This window comes from Salvelinus sp. IW2-2015, linkage group LG14, assembly GCF_002910315.2.
Source record: "Salvelinus sp. IW2-2015 linkage group LG14, ASM291031v2, whole genome shotgun sequence".
NCBI lineage: Eukaryota > Metazoa > Chordata > Actinopteri > Salmoniformes > Salmonidae > Salvelinus > Salvelinus sp. IW2-2015.
Window position 1 is genome coordinate 20,345,499 of NC_036854.1, and position 24,047 is coordinate 20,369,545.

Sequence of the window (24,047 nt, forward strand, 5' to 3'; positions counted from 1 at the left end):
ATCGGTGTAGATGAAGGGGAGGAAATGGGTATAAAAAAAAAGATTTAAGCCATAAGACACTTTTGCACACTCTTGGCGTTCTCTCAACCAGCTTCATGAGGAATGATTTTCCAACAGTCTTGAAGGAGTTCCCATATGCTGAGCACTTGTTGGCTGCTTTTCATTCACTCTGCGGTCCAACTCATCCCAAACCATCTCAATTGGGTTGAGGTCGGGTGATCTGATGCAGCACCATCACTCTCCTTCTTGGTCAAATAGCCCTTACACAGCCTGGAGGTGTGTTTGGGGTCATTGTCATATTGAAAAACAAATGATAGTCCCACTAAGCGCAAACCAGATGGGATGGTGTATCGCTGCAGAATGCTGTGGTAGCCTTGCTGATTAAGTGTGCCATACTCTGTGTCTCACAAAGATGCGGCGGTTGGAACCAAAAATCTCAAATTTGGACTTATCAGACCAAAGGACAGATTTCCACCGATCTAATGTTTCTTCTTCTTATTGGTGTCCTTTAGTGGTGGTTTCTTTGCAGCAATTATACCATGAAGGCCTGATTCACGCAGTCTCCTCTGAACAGTTGATGTTGAGATGTGTCTGTTACTTGAACTCTGAAGCATTCATTTGGGCTGCGATCTGTGATGCAGTTAACTAGTGAACTTATCCTCTGCAGCAGAGGTAACTCTGTCTTCCTTTCCTGTGGCGGTCCTCATGAGAGCCAGTTTCATCATAGCTCATAGCTCTCATGGTTTTTGGGACTGCACTTGAAGAAACTTTCAAAGTTCTTGAAATTATCCAGATTGACTGACCTTCATGTCTTCAAGTAATGATGGACTGTCGTTTCTCTTTGCTTATTTGAGCTGTTCTTGACATAATATGGACTTGATTTTTTGCCAAATAGGGCTGTCTTCTGTATACCACAACACAACTTATTGGCTCAAATGCATTCAGAAAGAAAGAAATTTAATAAGGCACACCTGTTAATTGAAATGCATTCCAGGCAACTACCTCATGAAGCTGGTTGAGAGAATGCCAAGAGTGTGTAAAGCTGTCATCAAGGCAAAGGGTGGCTATTTGAAGAATCTCAAATATAAAATATATTTAGATTTTAACAGTTTTTTGCTTACTACATGATTCCATATGTGTTATTTCATAGTTTTGATGTCTTCACTATTATTCTACAATGTATAAAATAGTAAAACTAAAGAAAAACCCTTGAATGAGTAGATGTGTCCAAACTTTTGACTGGTACTGTATGCATACATACTTTGGATGGTGCCCCTCTTATAAATACAGTGCTGTGAAAAAGTATTTGCGCCCTTTCTACTTTTCTCTACTTTTGCATATTTTTGATACTGAATGTTATCAGATCTTGAAACCAAAACCTAATATTAGATAAAGGGAACCTGAGTGAACAAATACCCAAATACCCATCGGGGATGGCTTACCCTGGAKTTCCCTTCAATCTCCACAAGTTAGGTAAATCTGCATTCATTTTTTTGGCACCTATAATGTGAAATTATCTCCAGAAGTCCTTTAAAGTTGTTGGATTTGGTGCCTCTAAGGCAATTCAGATGGATGTTAGAGTGCCTTTTTACTGAAGAATGTATTTGTTTCATATGATTGTGTTTTTCTTTTCGTATTTTGTGTTTGCTTTCTTATGTATGGTGTAATTGATGTGTATATAGATATGTATAGTGTAATTGTTGTTTATTGATGTGTTTGACAAATCATCATTGTAAGTAAGAATTTGTTCTTAATTGACTTACCTGTAGAAATAAAACCATGGCCGAATATGGACCGGGCACACAGGGCACGTGCCCAGSGGMCCTGACCTTCAGGAGAACCCCATTGACTAGCAAAATCATTCTCACTCAGATATCATATTAACATGGCATAAGTTATTACCAAATGTGTAGAATTGCAGGAAATGTGCTTTAAAACTGAAACATCTCATCTCCATCCCATGGCAAAATGGGTAGAATTTGAAGGAAATTTGCTGTAAAACTGCAAAGAAAAATCTCTGCCCCATGGCAAAACAAGTAGAATTGCATGAAATGTGTTATAAAATTGCTGTTTTCTCTCCACCCCATAGCAAAATGTGTAGAATTACAAGAAATTAACTTTAAAACTAAAATGTGTCTCTCCATCGTCAAGAGGGGGGCCACTAAAATGTTTTGCAGCGAGGTGGGCCCCCCCCAACCAAATCCCGCTTAGGTCCCCCAAAAGGCTAGAGCCGGCCCTGCAGAGGAGGATGCCTTGATAAACTGGGCTCTCAACTGCCAACCTAAATGATCATTAGCGCCAATTAAAAGGCTAGTTTAGTATAATAGAGCGTGACCATTGGACTATTCCCCAGGTCATTTCTGTAAATGAGAATGTGTTCTCAGTCAACTTACCTGGTAAAATAAAWAAATAAAAAATCAGAGCATGCCAAACATTAGTAATCTCATTTTCGTATTACATTTTTGTCTCCCAAGGAACTTGTTCTATTTCTRAAGACAACATGTGGGAAGGAAACCCCACCCATGGGGGGAACGGTAGGATGACTGTAAAGGAGTGGTGTAGTGAGAGATTTGGAACTCTGTTACCTTTGGGGATATCCTCACTCAAAGGATCCAGGAAGTCGATGGAGCGGTTGAGGTCAGCCATCTCCAGGATGGATTTCTTCTTCAGTTTCTGCGGCTCAGTGAAGTGCAGGAAGTAGCTGAGTTTACCCGCCTCCAATGAGGACAGACCTACAGAATAGACAGAACACACAGACTCACTCAGTAACTGATAGTATGATATGATTCTGTCTGTGTATGAAAAAGAAAACGCACTAAAACATGTGTGTACACTATAGATGCACAATGTGCAGTGTGAGATAAATGATGGTCTGGATTCTGGTTCCAACTTCCAACACACTCTGAGCTAAAAACTACACAGCTGAGTCATCCTCTCGAGCCAGTAACACACACAGCTGTGTCCCATCTCTCCACAGTCAGACCACATTCTCAACTGGGAAACACCACACTCTACGTGGAGCCATCCATTTCATTAATAACTTTGAAAAGTAGCTTYACCCTCAAAGCTGCGGTTGGTCTGCACCAGGCCATGGGGACTCTTGATGAAGGCACCGCGTGGGACCACAGACACCTCCTTATCAATGGTGTGGACAGTGGAGGCCAGCCTCTTCTCCTCTTTCACCTTAATCTGCAACACAAACCAAACAACCATTACCAAACATCTGTCACAACACCCAAACAAACTAGTCATCACTCTTCTGCAATAATACCACACACAGTCACGACGGTCATATGAATCTAGTCACTGTACATTAATCACTGACACTTATTAATAAGCAAAACACCATTAGCTCAACATTAAACAATATAATTCGTCACACTTGTCCCCACCATGACTTCCTCCTCCACAGCCTCGTCCCCCTCCCCTTGCCGCCGTATCTCGGTGTGCTCATACTCATGTGAGGGGTCTCCCACGAAGCGACCCTTTGCTGCAGCAGACACTTCCGCTAGCATTGCCTCAGTGGCAGGGGGAAGCAAGTGCCAGTCCACACAGTTGAAACTGGAGTAGGGAAAGGACACAAACACATGTGCAAGAGGGCACACATACACACATAGAGAGAGAACATATTGAATAGGAGAATGGTTCACAACTCCAAAGCCACAAGTGACAACAACAAAATGCAAGCTAGCTATAATAATATGCCTGTAGTAAAATAGATTTGAGGCTCTAAAACTATTTCCTTTGCACCTCTTACCTGTAAAGGCTATTTTTATCCGTCATCTCATCTTCTGAAACCCCTTGTGCAATGAAATAGTCACCCTTTATGCCCAGAATCTTGCCCCAAAACAGGACACGATTGAATTTGTTGTTCCTCTTCAGAATGACCAGGGAAGTCTGCAGGGCAGCTTTTTGCTCACTGCTCAAAGTTAAACCGCTACCAGAAACGAGGTCCAAGGAGTAGTATAAGGTATTGGAGTCCATTGCATGTATAAAGCGTGTCTCAATGAAAAGTAAATACTTTCTATAAAAAGGCAAAATGTTTGGTAACTAGGTTACGTGGGGGACAGCTGCCAAGAACGTCCGGTTGCCAATGTCAACAAATCTCCTTAGTTACGTGTAGTCATAGCAACTGCGGATTGCTCCCGGTCTACAAAGCAGTTGAGCTGCACAAATTAGCTGGAGATTGAATTAGTTCAATTCTCGATCTGATCTTCAACACTTGGCTCTAATTCAGCAACAATCTGCCACGTACTTGTCAGTTAGGCTACCTATCCTCATCTCATATTTTTCTCATTTACAGTCTTAGCTACTTCAGATATTTCAGTGTTTAGAGTAAAGAATGGGGAGATTTCCAAGSCCTTTCCTTCAAGTCACAGCCAGAAACCTGTTCTTCTGAGCTCTTGTGAGGTTTCCCAATGCTTTCTGATTAATGGATCTGTCAGTATGAGTTGTTTCTCACCCATTTAGCTGTGGATTGAGTGACAGTGAGAGGGGAAAAGTGAGATGTCTTTATTATTTTGGAACGTGTGAGTGTAATGTTTACTGTGCATTTTTTTATTGTTTAATTCCCTTTTGTTTATTATCTATTTCACTTGCTTTGGCAATGTAAACATATGTTTCCCATGCCAATAAAGTGCTTACATTTAATTGAGAAAAAGAGAGAGAGACGTTAGACCCAGTGCACAGCTGGCAGAATGCATGCTCAGATCCCACTAACTACAGCGTGACACAAAGGAGGATAGGACTTTATGGATATAGGAACTGAGATTATACCACTGTGAATCTTGAGCACATGGGACAGGGGGTCATTAATGTTACTGTGTGTGTTTATGTGTGAGCGTGCATCAATGGGTTCATGTCCCTCGATCTGTGTACTTACGTACTTATATAAGATTCATGTCATGTACATAAATAAGTGTGTGTATATAGCCCGCATTTTATATATATTATTGGATTGCCATATTTTCCCACCATCGTAACTTTATAATGGGAGATGGGGAATTCTCAATGCCAAAGGTACACTTTCTTATACAGATGTCTTTAGATCCACAAGCCATAACAGCAGCACAGGAGCTGAGAGGGCCTTCATGAGTTAGAGCACTCCTATGACCCTAACTCATCATAACTTACCAGCTCAAGACAGCTTCTCATCCTCTCACCCGAGTCTGTCTGAGATCTCACGAGGTGCATTTGGGACCGGAAAGAGAGCAGAGAGGATGTAACAGAAAGGAAGAAGAGAGGTATTAGGGAGGAGATGGGAAGAGATGGGAAGAGAGGGATAGGGGTTGAAGAGTGGGGATAAAGAAGGAGAAGAGAGAGATACTATATGGAGAGAAAGCAGGAGTAGCAGGAAACATGAAGAATGTGGGACGGATGATAGAGGGAGGAAATAGACACTCAAATCATTTGAAGTTGTAGCACTGTGGGATGTTGCAGCACTGTAACTTCAGACTGTTCTGTCTTGGTGAATGTTAATGTTCAACACATCTGGCAACTCTGTGGGAACAGTGCTACAACAGCGGCCCCCTTGGGTAGCAGGGGTACATGCCCCTGATAGCAGAGATTAGATTGAAACACTGTCTCTCTTAAAAACAAGAACGCCATCTTCTCATTCCTGCTGAACATGCCCCCTTAAATCACTTGATTCTTTCTTTCAATACTGATTTAGGCTCAGCCCTCCCTACTTCTCTCCTAACCTTTACCATCACAAGCCGAGCAGCAGAACTGACTCTGAAGCAGTTGTTAAGGCTTAGTAGGTAACCCTGTTCTCMTAAATCTTGCTCTGTATTCGCTTCCCCTTCTTTCCTGGCTGGCTGTTCCCATGCCTTCCGCGGGCCACCAGAACCTTACCGTTTCCAGGGATCTGTGCGTTTGGTGTAATTGCTGAACAAAAGGACCTGGCAGGCCGGAATCACATGCTACCGCCTCGGTGGAGACTGGAGACTTCAGCCCCCTCCCTCATCCTCCCTCCCTCACCCCATTCCTTGTCCTCCCCCTGGCCCCGACCGCAGCCAGAGAACACAAAGAGACCGAGTGGGGTGACTTTCCCTTTTCCTTTTGTCCCCACAGAACAGCCGTGCATGTGCACACACACTCTCACACAAACTTACACAAATATATACACAGGTGCAGCTTCACATTCTGCATACTGTACATGCAGATGAGCAGGTGCTCACACACAGTCATACCCAAACACACTAACGAAAACTCCCTATGGCTCAGTTGGTAGAGCATGGCACGTGCAATGCCAGGATTGAATGTTTGATTCCCGAGGCTAGCCATACATAAAACAAATTCTGTAAGTTGCTTTGTATAAAAGTGTCTGCTAAGTGTCTGCTAAATGAAACATTGCCCCCACCTCCCTGATCTTGGTGTTGGTGGGCTGTGGTCCCACTCCTCTGGGAACCTCACCTCCCAGGCAACCAGCGTTGCCAAGGAACTAATCCTGAGGGACAAAAGGTGGGAATGGTGTAGAATACGATGCCTCTGTAGCATCTGATTGGTTGGCATTGGGCCACGCGATCGCCTGATTGGTTGGAACTAAGTTTAGATACAAACTCACAGGGTCAGAGGTCAGAWCCATCGATCATTGCGGTGACATGAAGGAAGAGTGATCCCCCCATGGAACTAACATGGTTTATACTCATTCAACACACATCAACCCTCCATCTTGCAATTACTCTCCCATATCCCCGACCTTGGAGAAACATAAGCCTATAGGCAACGAAGCATTCAAAGATTGCGGAAGAAAGCCGTCTGGCTCGAGAGACTATCTTGCGATAGGCCATGGGTAAGTTCTTTGCCCTGAGCTGAGAGAAGACAGAAACAGCAAGAAAAGAGAAAGAGGGAGAGAGATTACTTAATAAAGAAGTGTCTGGGGTGTAATGAAGCACAAATACACAATGCCAAGAATGTGGTGAGGGCCCTGGGTTCGATGGGTCTCTCACACATAAGCACATGTGCGAATGTACACACACTTGCACGTACTTGCGTACACACTCCTTGCAGCAGTAAATCTGGATTAGCAGTGGATAAATGTCTTGATCCAGACTAGGACTGTAGCCCAGTCTCAAATGCTCTGTGATCCCCTTTACATGGTGAATGATACGGCCTTGCCCGACACCTACAGATTAAACACAGCAACATGGGCTGTGTCTCAATATTCTAAATCAATGGCTTCCTCTCCTTCATTACCAAAGAGATTGTGTGTGGGTGTAAGAGTCTTTTGACTCTGCATTGGTCCATATCCCACTTCAGTATGATCAGCTAAATTGATTGAAAAACTTTTGAAAAGAATTCTCACATTGACATATTCACACTTTCACACACTCCTTCTGCTGCAGCCCAAACCCTACTGTCAGAACCGAGGCACTGTGTTTGCAGTCTGACCGCTGGTCAGGCCTCACTGTGATGTTTGGACTGCTTCTTGACTGCTGGGTCTGGAGTAGGCAGGTTCCCAGGCTCCTTTGCTCCTTTGCTCCTAACTCCAGATTACTTCTGCTCTACTGAGCTGGCAAACAACTGGTGCTTTTCTCTCTGCTCACCAGCAATGCCGACTATCTCACACACACACACACACACACACACACGCACAACATGCACCTACAAACACACATATCAAGCATAACCAGCAAGGTCACCTGTGATACAAGTCAGTATCTGACATCGATCCATGTCTGAGAACGTCAGGAGATGAGGTGGAAACTGGCCACTAGGGCAAGAGTGAGCGATGTTACCTTCAAGTAGGTWTTGGTTGTGGGCCGTGATGGTGGATGGGTGTAAGCGCCGGCCTCTGATTCCAAAGGTTGCGAGTGTGAATCCAGCGATAGAAAGTTGGTTTTTATATTTTTGTTTTAAGCCTATCCCAAACCTGAACCATTCAGAGTTAATGTCTAACCTTAAGAATTTGGAATTAATGCCTTAACTTAACCTTAAACACTTTGACGTTGAGAAACATGGATGAACGTTGAATTTTGACTTGAGAGCCAGTAGAGTATAACACCAATTCCAACACCTCTCCAAGGGGGAAAGACACACACCAGACAACAGACGTCCACTCTCACATACATCTCTTTCCCAATTCATCCGTAGAGCTTGCAGATGACCTGCAAGCAATTAGAGCCCCCACAAGCTCTCTCACTGTCCCAAAACTCATGTTTCTTCTCGTGTGTGAGTGTCATAAACAGGCAGAGATCTGAATGGTAGTTAGCACATTTGCTATTATGAGTTGCTGAAGCAAATTATTGCCTGTAGTCTCAATGGCTCTTTAATTGCCTTCTGGGTGTTCAGCTATCCAATTACCCAACCACACTCCAAGGCGGTACAGGCTAACACCAGTAATCCATTCTGATGAAATCTACTATTTATTACCCACTCACCCACACTCTCCCTTTCTCATTCACCAACACACACACACACACACAACCTTAACATAATGAGGGAAAATGTTTTCAATTCTTGTGCAACTGAAAATCTCAGTCCAACAAACAACACCAAACAAACCTGATAACCCATGTGCTCCTTGAGCATCCAATAGTATAATGTCTTGAGGGCCCCCTAAATAAAGGTGTATGCATATACAAGTATGTGTGTGTATGCATGTTTGTGTGTAGTTATTCACATTTGTACAGTACATGTGCTAGGGGTGAGGAAATGGTGTCAAAGCTTAATACTGCCAAAAGTTATTTCCCAGTCTCTAGAGTTTCCTGTTACACAATCTGTGATTACATGGTGAACTTGCCCTGCTTTAGGTTGTCTCTTTGTCCATGATTGAGAGCCATTGATTGCAGAGCTGAGCGCTCCAGATCACCCCTGGACTAAAGTTTGTTTTACAGATTATTCTGTTGGTTTAAGAGGCTTTTGGGGGAACTGAACTATATTATGTACTTCTGTGTGTGTATGYATGTCACAGCTAATTAACAGTGAATTAAGTGTCAGTGGTAAAACTACAAAATCAGGACGTACTAATTTGAAGTAAGCCAATAAGAACCACTTCTGCATCCCGCTATTGTTCCTGATATGTTCCATTAATTCCCCCCCAAAACAAGGTGAATTTACACTGATCCTAATCTAATAACAAAACCCTATTTTTCTGCTCTGTGAAAAGCCTCCACCCAGATATCTGGAGGGCTTAGCACTTCATTAATCATATTTAACTACTCGGCCAATCGCTTGTACTAAAAAACATGTTACCTAGAAGAGTCCTTTTGAAAACTGAGGCACACTGGTGAGAGAGAAGGCAGAAAGCAAGGGGATCAAAGAAAGAAAAGTCCTGTAGTTACATGACACTGTTGAAGCTAATGCTAAATCCTAATAGAAAATCTGCCATGCAGTGCCCCCTATGGCTATGGACACTTAATACTTACTTACATATTAACTTATTCGGCACAAAATCTCATAATGTATCAACCATTTAACATTTTAAAGCAATATTTTTAACACTGAGAAGTTCCATGCTGTTCATATTCACATAAATAGGCCTACTCTCATTCATCATCAATAGTTATGTCAATTCATGTTCAGATTGTGTTATGGTTCAAAATCCTGATAATTAAAAAGCTATAAATATGTTAAATATCAGCTTAATATAAAACATTTGTTAAAATGATGATTCAGTCAAAATGAAAAAAAAGTTCCTTGTTAAATAATACAAAAACAACTAAAAATAGTTTTTGTATCATCAGACCTTGAGGTCCAGATTTGAAAGGCCCTGGTTCAGTACAAGTAATTTAAGGTGGACACTAACTGCCATGCAACAAGAGTGCCCTCTGTTGGTCAGAGAACCAAAATGCCTTCTATTCTGGCATCCTGGATATTAAACCGCAAACTCAGTGTAAATGCATGGCATGGCAGTTTTTCCCAACATTATGCTGTAAAAGCAACTTTGAGCAACAACAAAAAACTGTATTGGTGCTGAATAGTCTTTAGCCAAGGCAGTCCTCATAGGAAGGTCTTACGAAAAGGATCAGATTTGGGCATTTCTGACAGAAGGCTTGGATCCTGAGTGTCTGCCAGCTCTCGGTGGAGCCTTGGCAGAGTTGTCTCAGGAGGCCCGTAACAATTTATTTTCTCCTCCCCTCCTGGAAAGAATCACAGATGGAGCACTATTGAATAAGTGAAAGCAAAGGCTCTACTTGGACCAATCTATTGATATCAGATACATGCTAAGCTTGATGAAAGGACAGAGAAAGGATGCATTTTAGGGGTATTTGAAGGGCCTGTGTTGGATGGTACAGCAATAGATTTGGGGATAAACTCCCCTATGCCTTCCCCTCAGTTCTGAGACTGGATGCCTCCAGGACTCGTGGAAAAATCAAAAAGAAGGGGAAGATATTTTAAGTTCAGGGGTTCATCAACAGTTCATCATCTACTGGGCTCTGACAGGATGGGCTGCTGTCTGTGGTCCCGTATGACTGGGGGGTTTTACACCCATCTGGTGATGTGGCGGGGGACTCAGGGGACTCGGTTCTGAGCACCCTTGGAAGGTAGACCTGTGGACACAGAGAGACACAGTACCAGTCAAAAGTTTGGACACACCTACTCATTCCAGGGTTTCTTTATTTGTACTATTTTCTACATTGTAGAATAATAGAGAAAACATAAAAACTATGGTACTGTACATGTGCAGAAGGGGAAAGGGATACCTAGTCAGTTGCACAACTGAATGGATTCAACTGAAATGTGTCTTCATCATTTAACCCAACCCCTCTGAATCAGATGTTCGTGGGGCTGCTTTAAATCGACGTCATCGGCACAGGGGAAGCAGTTGTTGGGGGTTAACTGCCTTGCTCAAGGGCAGAACGGCAGATTTTTCACACCTTGCCGGCTCAATGATTCGAACCAGCAACCTTTCAGTTACTGGCCAAACACTCTTAATAACCGCTAAGCTATCTGCCGCCTAGATTGAGAGACAGAAATAATATATGATATGTTCTGAAACTCTTAAATTGGCTTTTGTTTCTTCGATTCATTTCCTAATTTTTGTGAAAGAACTGGGCAGAACTGGGAGGGGTAACACCATATTGCTTCCCCCCTTCCAAACAGATTTTAACTTCCGTCTATAAATTCATGGTGAAGGAATAAACCTGTTACTGACCATGTTGCTGTCCGCCAATCCATCCAAGGCATCCTCATCCCCCTTCAACTGCAGGTAGAACAGGGACTGTTAGTGTCTAAACACGAACACCACACGAACACCACACGAACACCACACGAACACCACACGAACACCACACGAACACCACACGAACACCACACCTTGTAGTTGTGAGGGCTGAGGTACTTGAAGTGTCCGAAGCAGGTGTAGCTGATGCAGATGCAGACAGTTACACACAGGACCACCAGAGTGAAGAGAGATGTGTCCGCCATGAACCCTGACCCAAAAACACATACAGAAGTGTGAGGATACATTAAAAATGGTGCTTTAACTCGAGTAGGTAACTCCAGGGAAACAGCCAAGTAAGAGGAAGAAGGGACATAAGTAAGCTTCCTATGTATGAGAGCTCCAGTAAACATCCAGGCGTGTGCGTTACCTGTCCGGAGGACAGAGAAGAAATAGAGCCAGATGAGGCAGATGATGGGTGCAGCCAGGGCTTGATTGACAGCTCCCAGGTGCACCTGTCTGTCCAGGCGGGCGGGCAGGTAGGCAAAGTACAGATTGTGTTTGTCCACTAGATGCTTCAGCATCAGGTACAGCAGACCTGGACACACGGAGAGGGAATGTAACTTTAGGTCAAGGTCAGTAGTGTGTGTGTGTGTGTGTGTTGCCCATCACTCACCGAAAGGCACTATGACAGGGCAGGTGATGCTGTAAGCCATGATGACAGTGAACACACACAGGGTCCACCCGTACATGGCTCCGTACTCAAACTCATACGCTTGGTTCTGCAGACATGACAAGGTTAAATCACACATCATCTGAACTTCATCCATGACTACGTAGATAGAAAAGGTAAACATTGAGCTAATCATTCCATACTAACCATGGATGACAGATTGTTGTCTATTTCTATACCTCGATCTGAACTTCATGTAACGTTGAGCCCTGATTGATACAGGGGCGGGGTCTTATTCTCACCTGTTTGACATACTTCCTCTCTGCGGCGGAGCGAGCCAGCGCCATGCGGATGGTGTAGAGCAGTAACCCTGGCAACCGCAGCAACTCCATCCCAGAGCCCACCAGGCCCGCCGTGATGACATAGTTCACAAAGAACGCCCCCTGGTCAGGCAGGAACACACACCTGAAGGAGGAGGGGGGAGATGAGGGAAGGGAGAGAGAGCGAGATAGAGAGAGAAATGGACACAGTAAATGAGATGCTAGTTACTATACAGGGACGCAGTAAATGAGATGCTAGTTATTATACATGGACACAGTAAATTAGATGCTAGTTATTATACAGGTACACAGGACTTTTTTCAAGTAACTCACAATTTTCCCTAAAAATACGTTTTTAATTCTTTATTTCACTGTTACAGAACCTTTGTTATTGACTCAGAACTTAATATATCCATTTTTTTTTTTTATCTGAAAATAAATAGAAATGACATTGATAAAATTATTGACACCCTATACTTAATATTTAGTCGCACAGCCTATGGTCAAAAGAACTGCAATCAAGCGCTTCCTTTAGCCATCGATGAGCTTCCTGCACCTCTGTACTGGCAGTTTGGCTCCCTCTTGTGCAAACTGCTCCAGGTCTCCCAGATTTGAAGGGTGCCTTCTACAAACTGTTGTTTTCAGATCTCTTCACAAGTTTTCAATGAGATTTAGATCTGGACTCACTGCTGGCTACTTCAGAACAGTCCAGCATTTTGTCTTGAACCATTCCTGGGTTCTTTTTTAAGTGTGCTGCTGTAAGACCCATGTAGACCCATAACCTTTGATGGAGACCAAGSTTTCTGACACTGCTCTCCAAAATCTCTTGGTATTCTCCCGATTTCATGATGCCATGTACCAGCTCAAGACACCCAGTGACAGAGGAAGCAAAGCAACCCCAAAACATCACTGAACTGCCTCCATGTTTGACTGTAGGGAAGGTGTTCTTTTCTTTGAAGGCTTCATTTTGTTTTCTATAAACATAGAGATGGTGTGCTTTACCAAAACCTCTATTTTGGCCTCATCTGTCCACAGGAAATTCTCCCAGAAGGATTTTGGCATGTTCAGGTGTGTTTTGGCAATTTGCAGTMAGGCTTTCTTGTCTCTCTCTCAGCAGTGGGGTCCTCCTGGGTCTCCTACCATATAACTCCCTTTCATTGAGTTGGCGACGGATGGTGCGAGTTGAAACGGTCGTACCTTCTGTCTGAAGGGCAGCTTGAATMTGTGTGGCAGTTGATCGAGGTGTTTTCGCCACCATTCGAACAATCCTTCGGTGCAATCTTCCATCAAGTTCCCTCTCGCGGCCACGTCCAGTGCGGCTGGCTACAGTGGCTTGGGCCTTAAACGTTTTGATATCATTACGTACGGTGGAAACAGGAACATAAGGTCTCTGGTGATGTACTTGTAGCCTTGAGATTGTAGCCAAGCATGGACAATCTTGTGTCTGACTTCAGATAATTCTGTTTTTCTTTTCCTCCATGCTCATTGCAGTACACAGTGACACAAAACAGGAGAATGAGTCCWTTTCTCTGTTCWAACTGGTTGAATGAGTGATGTTTATATTGCAGGCACCAACTCACCACAAGTGAGATCAATTCCAAAGTAAAGAAGAATCATATGCTTGAAATCTAATTATTTCTAACTACTTCTAGAAGGTGCCAATAATATTGTTTGGGCCATTWTAGGACTTCTTTGTGGAATAAGCTAACATTTAGTAAATTTTCCGWTTTTTTTGTTTTCTTCAACTGAAAAACAAAAGGCATACATATGTGGATACCAAAATGTGTTTTAATTTCAACCGTTTTCTGTGCATTATTTGGTCCAAGGTTGACAATATTTTTTGGTCACGACTGTACATGGACACAGTAAATTAGATACTAGTTATTATACAGGGAAACAGTAAATGAGATGCTAGTTATTGAGAGAGAAAGAGAGGCAGGTCAGAGGCATAGATAAAAGTGTATCACTCACTCAAACCTTAGCTTCCCATCAGCCAGAAACTCTTTGTCAAACAGCCAGCGGAAGAACACAGCCAGACTGTGATTAGAAAAGAGCCAATCACATAAGATAAATGTAGTACAATTACAGAAAAAAAACATTATTTCATATTTCATTGATTATCTGGATTGATCATTAAGTGATCAGGGTGGGGTAATTAATTACCTGGTGAGTCCAAGAGAGGGCAGGATCAGAACCATGAACAGGAGGAAGATGTACAGCTTGTGCATCATAATCAACTGCTCCCTGGACCTACAGTACATAGATACCAGTGGTGGAAAAAGTACCCAATTTTCATACTTGAATAAAAGTAGATACCTTCAAAGAAAATGACTAGTGAAAGTGAAAATCATCCAGTAAAATACTACCTGAGAAAAGTCTAAAAGTATTTGAAAAGTAAAAGCATAAATAATTTAAAATTCCTTATATTAAGAAAACCAGACGACACGATTTTCTTGTTTGTTTGTACATTTTAAGGATGGGCAGGTGCATAGTTCAACACTCAGATATCATTTACAAACAAAGCATTTGTGTTTAGTGAGTCTGCCAGATCAGAGGCAGTATGGATGACCAGGGATGTTCTCTTTAWAAGTGTGTGAATTAGACCCTTTTCCTGTACTGCTAAGCATTCAAAATGTAACGAGTACTTTTGGGTGTCAGAGAAAATGTAAGGAGTAAAAAGTACATTATTTTCCTTAGGAATGTAGTGAAGTAAAAGTTGCCAAAAGTATAAATATTAAAGTACAGATACCCCAAAAAACTACTTAAGTAGTACTTTAAAGTATTTGTACTTAAGTACTTTACACCACTGACAGATACAGTATGTCAGTAAAGTTACTGTGTGTGTGTACCTGTTCCAGTGGCACTCTCCCAGAGTTGAGTAGTACACTATGGTGGGCAGCAGGGCAGAGAAGGACCACAGAAGCAGAGTGGGGAAAAACTGACTGACCACAGCACTCTGTCTCACACACACACACAAACAAACAAACAGACATTACATGGTAGCATACAATTAAAAACTAATTGAATACACAGCAAATTGCTCCCAAGTGGCACAGCGGTCGAAGGCACTGCATCTCAATGCTAGAGGCTTCACTACAGACCCTGGTTCGATCCCGGGCTGTATCACAACCGGCCGTGATCGGGAGTCCCATAGGGCAGCGCACAATTGGCCTAGCGTCGTCCGGGTTAGGGGAGGGTTTGGCTGAGGTAGGCAGTCATTGTAAAATAAGAACTAGTTCTTAACGGACTTGCCTAGTTAAATAAAGGTTAAATGAGCACCAGCTTTTCCCCTCGCCACAGCTCAGCATTCCCTGCCTCGCCACACCAGCATTCCTCTCGCCTCGCCACACTCAGCATTCCTCTCGCCCTCGCCTCGCCACCCACATTCCTCTCGCCTCGCCTCGCACACCAGCATTCCTCTCGCCTCGCCTCGCCCACCAGCATTCTCTCGCCTCGCCCTCGCCACACCAGCATTCCTCTCGCCTCGCCTCGCACACCAGCATTCCTCCGCCTGCTCGCACAGCATTCCTCCGCCTCGCCACACCAGCATTCCCTCTCGGCTCGCCACACCAGCATTCCTCTCGCCTCGCCACACGCAGCATTCCTCTCGCCTCGCCACACCAGCATTCTCTCGCCTCGCCACACCAGCATTCCTCTCGCCTCGCCACACCCAGCATTCCTCCTCGCCTCGCCACACCAGCATTCCTCTCGCCTCGCTCCCACACCAGCATTCCTCTCGCCTCGCTCGCCACACCAGCATTCCTCTCGCCCGCTCGCCACACCACATTCCTCTCGCCTCGCTCGCCACACCAGCATTCTCCGCCTCGCCACCAGATTCCTCTCGCCTCGCCACACCAGCATTCCTCTCGCCTCGCCACACAGCATTCCTCTCGCCTCGCCAACCAAGCATTCCTCTCGCCTCGCACACCAGCATTCCTCTCGCCTCGCCACACAAGCATTCCTCTCGCCTCGCCACACCAGCATTCCTCTCGCCTCCCAGCTCCTCTCACTCACCAACCACAAATACAGTTATATTCTATTTTTTCTAGTAGAAGGTGACTGACTCACGTTGAGGTAGTAGATGGGCTTGGTGACGTTGAACTTGTCCATGGTGCTGATGATGATGGAGGGAGTGGTGAGGAAGGTGAGGAGGAAGAAGAGGAAGAAGTTGAGCAGCAGGCATCGGAACCACCAGCGGAAGCCCTGCACTGAAAGGTTGTCCCTGGGACAGAGAGAGAGAGGTATGTAGGGAGGAGAGAGAGGTATGAGGGAGGAGAGAGAGAGAGAGGTATGGAGGGAGGAGAGAGAGGTATGGAGGGAGGAGAGAGAGAGGTATGGAGGGAGAGAGAGAGGAGGTATGGAGGGAGGAGAGAGAGGAGGTATGGAGGGAGGAGAGAGAGGAGGTATGGAGGGAGAGAGAGAGAGGAGGTATGGAGGGAGAGAGGGAGAGGAGGTATGGAGGGAAGAGAGAGAGAGAGAGGTATGGAGGGAGAGAGAGAGAGGAGGTATGGAGGGAGAGAGAGAGAGGAGGTATGGAGGGAGAGAGGAGGAGGTATGGAAGGGAAGAGAAGGAGTATGGAGGGAGAGAGAGAGAGAGAGAAGAAAACAGAGCAGAAAAACAGGAAGAGAGGTTATTTTCAACATGATAGAATATACTGAACCATTGTTATCAAACAGCACACTGTAGGTTAGGTTATAGGGGGACTCACCAGTACACGTTTCTGGGATGAGGGGCGTAGTCAACCCTCCAGTTCCTCACTTTCAGAGCCGCGCTGCAAGACGAAGGCTGGGGCTCTCGGCCACACCCACACCTCACTGCGCTGTCCCCATTTCCACAGTCCAGGGCGTTGAAGTCCTTCAGAATACTGAGGGGAGTGAGTGACAGCTGTCAATCACCATGTTTACATAACCCAAGAAAGTGGATACATCAACTAATATTGTTTCCACTAATGATGGTACAGTCATCAATTCCATGTTAATTTTGCTGTTGGGCCGGAACAAAAGCCTGCACTCCCTGTAGCTCTCCAGAGCTGGGGATGGTGACAAATGCTTTACACACTACTGAGAGAGGTTGGAGAATCATTTCTATCCTAATCATCAATAGGACCCTTAGCCCCTCACCAGCCCCAGAGATGAGAAACTCACTATGTGGCCATTGCCTCAGACTGCAGAGTGACGAAGACCATCCCTAGAGGGTGCTGTGGCACAAGCTCTCTCTGCGTCCTCACCTCCTCCAACAGACCTGCCGCGTGGCCACGGAAGTACTCTATGGCATCTACCTAGAGCCACAGAAARCATACATACATGCATAAACATATATATAAACACAGACACATAGATACACATTCTGTATCACTCACCTGGACAAAGCATAATATCACATTACAATCAAGACAACATACACAAATAATACCTTAGGAACAACAGAGAGAGTATCATCTGTGTGAAATGCCTGACACGTTGCTCCACAGTCACTCACTACAAGCCCCATCAGACATCTGGATACACCGACCCAATCTCACTGCTCCTAACACAGCCCAGATCCCGCAACCCCTCCTGGCATTGTCCCTCTCACCTCCTGACAGTTGCGGGTGCGGCAGCAGCAGAGGTGACCACATAGACGGGGGTTGATCACCTCCCTCTGGCCCCCTTGCTGAAGTACCCGCTCGTAGTAGCGCAGGTTTTTCTCTGCTCGCTTCCTGACAGACAGAAAACAACAGGATTTAGTGTAAAAGAAAGGTAGGGAAGAATCAGTCAGTCAATCCAGACTGCTATATCTGACTACATGTCAGATCAGAAAGAACTACATGCTATGCATTTCTGCAGCGTGGCGTTAACTTGGCAGCGTGACATTACCAGGGCAGCGTGACATTACCAGGGCAGCTTGGCAGCGTGACGTTACTTGGAAAGTGTGACGTTATCAGGGCAGCGTGACGTTACCAGGGCAGCGTGACGTTACCAGGGCAGCGTGACGTTACCAGGGCAGCGTGACATTACCAGGGCAGCTTGGCAGCGTGACGTTACCAGGGCAGCATGACGTTACCAGGGCAGCGTGGCGTTACCAGGGCAGCGTGACATTACCAGGGCAGCTTGGCAGCGTGACGTTACCAGGGCAGTTTGGCAAAGCACTGACCTTTCCTTGTCCAGGTGCATCAGCTTGGCCACATCATACGTCAAGTGCACTTCACACACACGGCAGGTAGGGTAGGCCTCACTGCAGAAAAGGCAAGGGGAAGAATAGAGGTGAGGATAAGGCACAGGGTCTAAATATATACAGGTACATGTATGTCCAATGTTCATCCTTGTAAGCCATTGTCTGCCCATTCAGGCAAGTTATCACTAGTCAAACTGAATCACTTTTATTGCCATGGTGAAGACAAAGACACTACAGGTGTGGGTGTAGGTTCTGAAGACAGGGTTAGTGGGTGAGTGTGGACTCCCCCATGTTGGGAGAATGGTGCGGTCCAGTCTACTTACGTAAAGTGGGTCCTGATGTCCTCTTCACTGGCTTCTTTGGGGATGGAAGACGCAAACAGGGTGTTTCTGGTCTACGGGGGGAGCAAAGCAAACTCATCAGTATCAGTAATAACTACTAGTGAGGGGATGAACTGTTGGTTTTGTGACAGATGGAACAGAGGAACTGACCAGCCCTCTGCCCATGCCCTTCATCTGGGAGGTGTGTCGCCTCAGCAGTAACACTGTCAAGATCAGGTAGATGACTGCAAACACTGTGTGTATCCACAGCAGGTTATTACTGAGGAAATCATAACAAACAAACGGTTACCTAAAGCAATAAGGAACCATTATAATGGAAGTTCATATTATATACAATGAAAGAACCACACATACATACAGACACATGCACGAACACACACTTACTCCTTCTGAAGATTACCAACAGTAGTCCTTCCGAAGTTGTACGGGTCATTTCCTTAAAAAAAATAACATGACACTTAAAATCTCCTCAAGTGAGACTGTTAAAAACATGTTATTATAGCAGGATAAGAGGACTGACAGCAATGTTGTTGTTGATTACAATGTTGAAAGAGTAAATGTTTAAAAAAACTCTGCAATAGTTATGCTTCAGTCAGTACGTAACACCATTGTGTTGAAAGAGATGAACTTTCACTGCCACACATCGGTGGTAGGTAATGTCGTACAAAAGAGGACGTTTATACTCTCGGTCTCGCTCTGGCAAAAGTGAGACATAGCAACGAAACAATGTTATGTGTACAGCGTGATTAGCATGGCAGAGTGTTATGTTAAACACTGTTTATACATCTGTTATGTGTGAGTAGAGTTTGAGTTATGTCGTTGTTACACTTATAAGGAAGCACTGCCTGGCAGTGTTGTGCTTAGGTTCACATTGCATTGTGAGAGTGTAATACAGTGAGGTTCTTATACAGTAATATTGAGAGTTTTGTAACAATGTTGTGTTGACAGGGTGGTGTTTGCATTATATTAGCGTTGTGTTGACATGGTGTGTCACACCCACCTAGCAGGTTACCAGACAGGTTGACAGGCAAGATGACAGTCACGGAGATGACGGTAACCAGCACCAGGAGGGTGATCAGGTGACGCTGGAAGGACAGGTAGTGGACAGCATCGATCCCACATCGCGCCTTCACCATCTCCTCACTGGAAAAAGAAACACAAATTGAGGGTGAAACCTCAACATACGAAAACAATGACAGCCCCGCCCGCCCGCCCCACCCACCCACACAGAGAGAGCAAGAATACTCACTCCATTCTGATGATGTAGGGGAGCCAGGAGCAGCATCCCTAGAGGAAAAAGAAAGATAAAGATGACTATTAGATGGAGTTGATGATGGTGATGATTACAACCTCTCCCTCACCAATTCGTGCTCCGGGTCCTCCACGTTGGACACACAGGACGACATTCTCCCATAGCGGCGGTGTGATGTCTCACTGAACCTGAAACACAGACGACTAAGGTCATCATCATTGGGACAGGGCAGGAGGGTGGTGGTCAATAGGACACTTATCTCTATAGACAATTACTTCAACTATTGGCAGGCAGTAATACCCACTGCAGAATTATTTGTAGTCATATGCCTTTAGGTAGGTGTGTTTATATTGTTTTTCTCAGGTTTCAACAGGAAGTTATACTGTTTGATGTCATAACGGACCCTTCCCTGTCAGAGATCAGCGCCAGGCGGCCATAGTCCCACAGCTTCCTCCTGATGACGGAGAAGAGGATCAGCAACACCTGAGACAAGTACACAACAACAGAATGAGGAAATGGCTTGATTTGTGTGCATGTGTTGTGTAACGCTATCCTATTAGGGTTTGGAATCACCCTTATGTGGTCATATGAGTTTCAGTATGAGTGTCAGTTGATGCAACACACACACCAAGAAGAAGATGAAGTCCAGCAGCAGTACAACAGGCACCCCTCCAAAGCTGTTTCCCTTGAGGACGGTGCTTTCTGTGGAGCTGAAACAACTGCTATTGTCCACATGATGTGCACTACCATTTTTCACCAGCCCCCACCAAGAGGACGACATCACAGCAGCTGAATAAAAAAACATTGTTCATATCAAGATTGTATCACAATGTTACAATGTGTCAGTTCAACGAAATGATARACAAGTATTGGAGACTGAGCATTACATTACAAATACATTTTATTTATTTTTTAATCAGTGACAGCAATATTTTGTATCTCTGAAATTAGGTTAAGTATATATCATCTCATTTACAGTGTGTCACGCGGGTCAATCCCCTAACAGCTGTTAGCTTCACGTAATGTTTGCTAGCACGTAGTTAGCTAACTAGCTATACATTGCAATTACTTCCCTGTTATAACTTAGAAATAAACACATGATAAAAATAGTTTGAGACAGCGAAAAGTTGACAAATCCCTCAAACGCAAGCTAAACTAGTGCATATAGTCTAGTGGTTGCTAAAACAAGTGGCAACATTAACTTCCGCATTTCATTGTTTTTGTCTCGTCTCCAAATGTTACAACACGATTTATAATGCATCAATCTGATTTGGCAAGACTTCTGAAGACAAACATACCTGGGACAGCCTCTGATGCCCKAAGATACGGGGACAAAACTTTTAGCGGTGATAACACAGATAGGAATGAGCAACAAGGTTGTGGTCACTGGACCTTCTTCTTTGGGATTTGGTTGGCGGATCGGATCGAACTTTTAAATGCATACACCGCCTCCTGCTGTACTGGAGTGTGAGCCCAGTCACGGCCTACTTACATTAAATCATTTTTATTAGTCCTGTTCCTAGACACCACCACCTACACTAAGTAAAAACCCACTACCCTATTCCACTACTTTAAACCGATCTGCTCCTACACCATGCCAACGGCCTGGGAGAATGGTTACAGCACCYCTCAACACATCCTGTAACTCTTCTGAAGTCAAATCTTGTATACCCTAAAACTTCTCTGCAGCTGMCACTACAACCTCGATTTTCTGTGATTTACGTTACAGTTGATAACCATTGCTATGAACGCTAAGAAGCCAACCTTACTGAACCATAAATCATTCGTTGCCCTATCCCTCGGTGCTGGCACACATTTACTACTCTCTGGGATCCACTCAGGATCCCTTGACCCATCCCCCTCTACTTTCTTCACTGCCTCAGCATATGACACCTTCTGCACTACTCTGACTCGGGCCACTTCAACCTGCCTCTCTCACACTGAACCCCTTCCAATCCCCAGAAACATGAGCACCCCTACAGTTGACACAGACAACTTTATACACCAAAACTACACAATCCTGCACACTTCCCACATCTTGGAATCTCCCTCTACACACTGCTGAAACGTGACCATAAATGTTGCACCTGAAACAGCGCAGTGGATTCTGCACAAAATCTCTAACTGGAAAACTGATATATCCTAACATGACTCAAATGTTAGGATATATATATATATGTTCGGTAGAGACTCTGACTCAAAACTCACAAAAAAAACTGACAATGACTCTTGTGTTTCACCACACTCCCCACCTGGTCTGCGTCACACCAAACATCCGGTGTCACAAACACCAGGAATTTAACCGCAATTGCTCTACATCCACACTTACCGCTACCGCAGCCATCACTCCTTCTTCTATGGTATATTGGCAATCACACAATTGAATGTACATCCCGCCACCTACTATGCAGGATGGAAACAGGATTCCCCCTAAAAAACTGAACAAACTACCAAAAAATAAAACAAAAATGTTTCTGTTAAAAAAATACAACAGATCTGATCCCTACACAGTCTCAAGGGGAACCTGGGAGGGCGGGTATTACAGTGCCAGTACCCCTTGCAAGTCAGATGTAAAATCCTTAAGTCCTAAACACTTTTCTGCCGCAGCCACAATAATGTCCAGTTTCTTAGACTTCTTTGAGACATACTATAATTCTGACAGGTTGTACGTCCTCCACCCACTGGAGGGCAACTACTATCGCCAACAGTTCAACTGAGTATACTGATAGTTCATCTGTTAGTCTTCTATATATCTGCAAATCAAATTCAGGAACGTAAACACCTGCTCCTGTGCGCCAAYTATCTAGGTCCTTGGATCCATCTGTAAAATGCAGTAAAAATGCATAAAAGCCTTTACCAATGTAATTGTCAACCAGTTTCCCTATATCACTGACTTCTGACCAATCTTTTATTTTCTCTACCAATGTTAGATCAACAACAGGATCTTGTTCCTTGGACCTATGTGAAGCTAGCCATATGTGAAGCTAGCCATAAAATGGTGGAATTTGCAGTTGGCCTTCAAAATAAACRTCCCTCAATGAAAATGATGCAAATTGGTACAAATAGTGTAATAATGACAGGGTGCGTTCGTAAATTCACTCTGGCTATCTAGTCTGATTTCAGAGCACTCGTCTTTGTGTGCCAGAGCACAGAACTGATGTATTTACGAAAGCTCAACACCCGTTGAATATGGCCGGTGCCAGTAAACGTCGGACCAAAAAGCTGTTGCCAGCATCACAGATACAATCACCAACGCTCTAGATAATGTGAAAACAGCCTAACCAGCTATGCTAAGATGAGTAAAATGGTCAGAGGTGTTCTCATTTTTGTCTGGAAGTAGCTAGCAAGCATTAACCTGTTAGCTTGACTGCCATTGTGAGGTCAGAACGCTCAGATCAACCCTACTCCTCGGACGCGCCGAGAGCAAAACGCTCTGAATTTACAAATGCCCAGATCACACTGAGCGCACTCTGGCACTCCACAGTGAATTTACAAACACACCCATACAGTGGCAAGAAAAGTATGTGAACCCTTTGGAAATAAATTTGATCTGATCTTCATCTAGGTCACAATAGACAAACAGTCTGCTTAAACTAATAACACACAAACAATTACACGTTTTCATGTTTTTATTGAACACACCATGTAAACATTCACAGTGCAGGGTGGAAAAAGAATGTGAACCCTTGGATTTAATAATAATAACTGGTTGACCCTCCTTTGGCAGCAATAARCTCATCCAAACATTTTCTGTATTTGCRGATCAGACCTGCACAACGGTCAGGAGGAATTTTGGACTATTCCTCTTTACAAAACTGTTTCAGTTCAGCAATACTCTTGGGATGTCTAGTGTGAACTGCTTGCTTGAGGTCATGCCACAGCACCTCAATCGGGTTGAGGTCAGGACTCTGACTGGGCCACTCCAGAAGGCATATTTTCTTCTGTTGAATCCATTTGGTTGTTGATTTACTTCTGTTTTGGGTCGTTGTCCTGTTGCGTCACCCAACTTCTGTTGAACTTCAATTGGCGGACAGATAGTCTAACATTCTCCTGCAAAATGTCTTGATAAACTTGGGAAATCATTTTTCCGTCGGTGATAGCAAGCTGTCCAGGCCCTGAGGAAGCAAAGCAGCCCCAAACAATGATGCTCCCTCCATCATACTTTACATTTGGGATGAGGTTTTGATGTTGGTGTGCTGTACC

The 24,047-nt window shown here is 44.3% G+C and overlaps 2 protein-coding genes across 4 annotated transcripts in view; both read right to left on the reverse strand.

Moving 5' to 3' along the window:
• rsph9 (radial spoke head component 9) overlaps window positions 1–4,103 on the reverse strand; it is a 33,098-nt gene extending 28,995 nt beyond the window's left edge. The window contains exons 1-4 of one of the 2 annotated variants that reach the window (XM_070446577.1): window positions 3,758–4,103; window positions 3,393–3,561; window positions 3,060–3,189; window positions 2,586–2,732 (exon numbers count right to left, since the gene is read on the reverse strand). In XM_070446577.1, the coding sequence (XP_070302678.1) occupies window positions 2,586–2,732; window positions 3,060–3,189; window positions 3,393–3,561; window positions 3,758–3,984 (673 nt within the window). In that variant the 5' untranslated portion in view covers window positions 3,985–4,103. The remainder of the gene's footprint in view (window positions 1–2,585; window positions 2,733–3,059; window positions 3,190–3,392; window positions 3,562–3,757) is intronic. The other variant, XM_024000022.2, reaches the window with a different exon arrangement.
• A 5,896-nt stretch (window positions 4,104–9,999) lies between these two features.
• Window positions 10,000–21,225, reverse strand: tmem63a (transmembrane protein 63A). Of its 2 annotated transcripts, none has more exons than XM_023999872.2 (23): window positions 21,143–21,225; window positions 20,473–20,633; window positions 20,248–20,327; window positions 19,954–20,026; window positions 19,842–19,879; window positions 19,593–19,735; window positions 18,977–19,028; window positions 18,743–18,851; window positions 18,575–18,645; window positions 18,231–18,311; window positions 17,673–17,796; window positions 17,243–17,376; window positions 16,807–16,962; window positions 16,166–16,319; window positions 14,947–15,053; window positions 14,261–14,347; window positions 14,069–14,134; window positions 12,080–12,242; window positions 11,781–11,886; window positions 11,535–11,702; window positions 11,260–11,375; window positions 11,099–11,146; window positions 10,000–10,493 (listed from the first exon to the last, which is right to left on the reverse strand). In XM_023999872.2, exons 2-23 carry the CDS (start codon window positions 20,623–20,625, stop codon window positions 10,344–10,346), a joined length of 2,379 nt encoding a protein of 792 aa, XP_023855640.1. In that variant the 5' UTR covers window positions 20,626–20,633; window positions 21,143–21,225; the 3' UTR covers window positions 10,000–10,343. The 2 variants fall into 2 exon arrangements, with proteins under 2 accessions (XP_023855640.1, XP_023855639.1); XM_023999871.3 differs by having other exon boundaries at window positions 19,954–20,032; window positions 21,143–21,221.
• Window positions 21,226–24,047: the final 2,822 nt, after the last annotated feature.

Bases quoted from the DNA above. Each gene is read 5' to 3' on its own strand.
- tmem63a (XM_023999871.3), bottom strand. From the start codon at position 20,625: ATGTCGTCCTCTTGGTGGGGGCTGGTGAAAAATGGTAGTGCACATCAT. The intron at 14,348-14,946 runs GTACACACACAC...TATGTACTGTAG, and splicing joins GGAGAGTGCCACTGGAACAG to GTCCAGGGAGCAGTTGATTA. The intron at 11,147-11,259 runs GTGTGGTGTTCG...TTCTACCTGCAG, and splicing joins TCAGCCCTCACAACTACAAG to TTGAAGGGGGATGAGGATGC.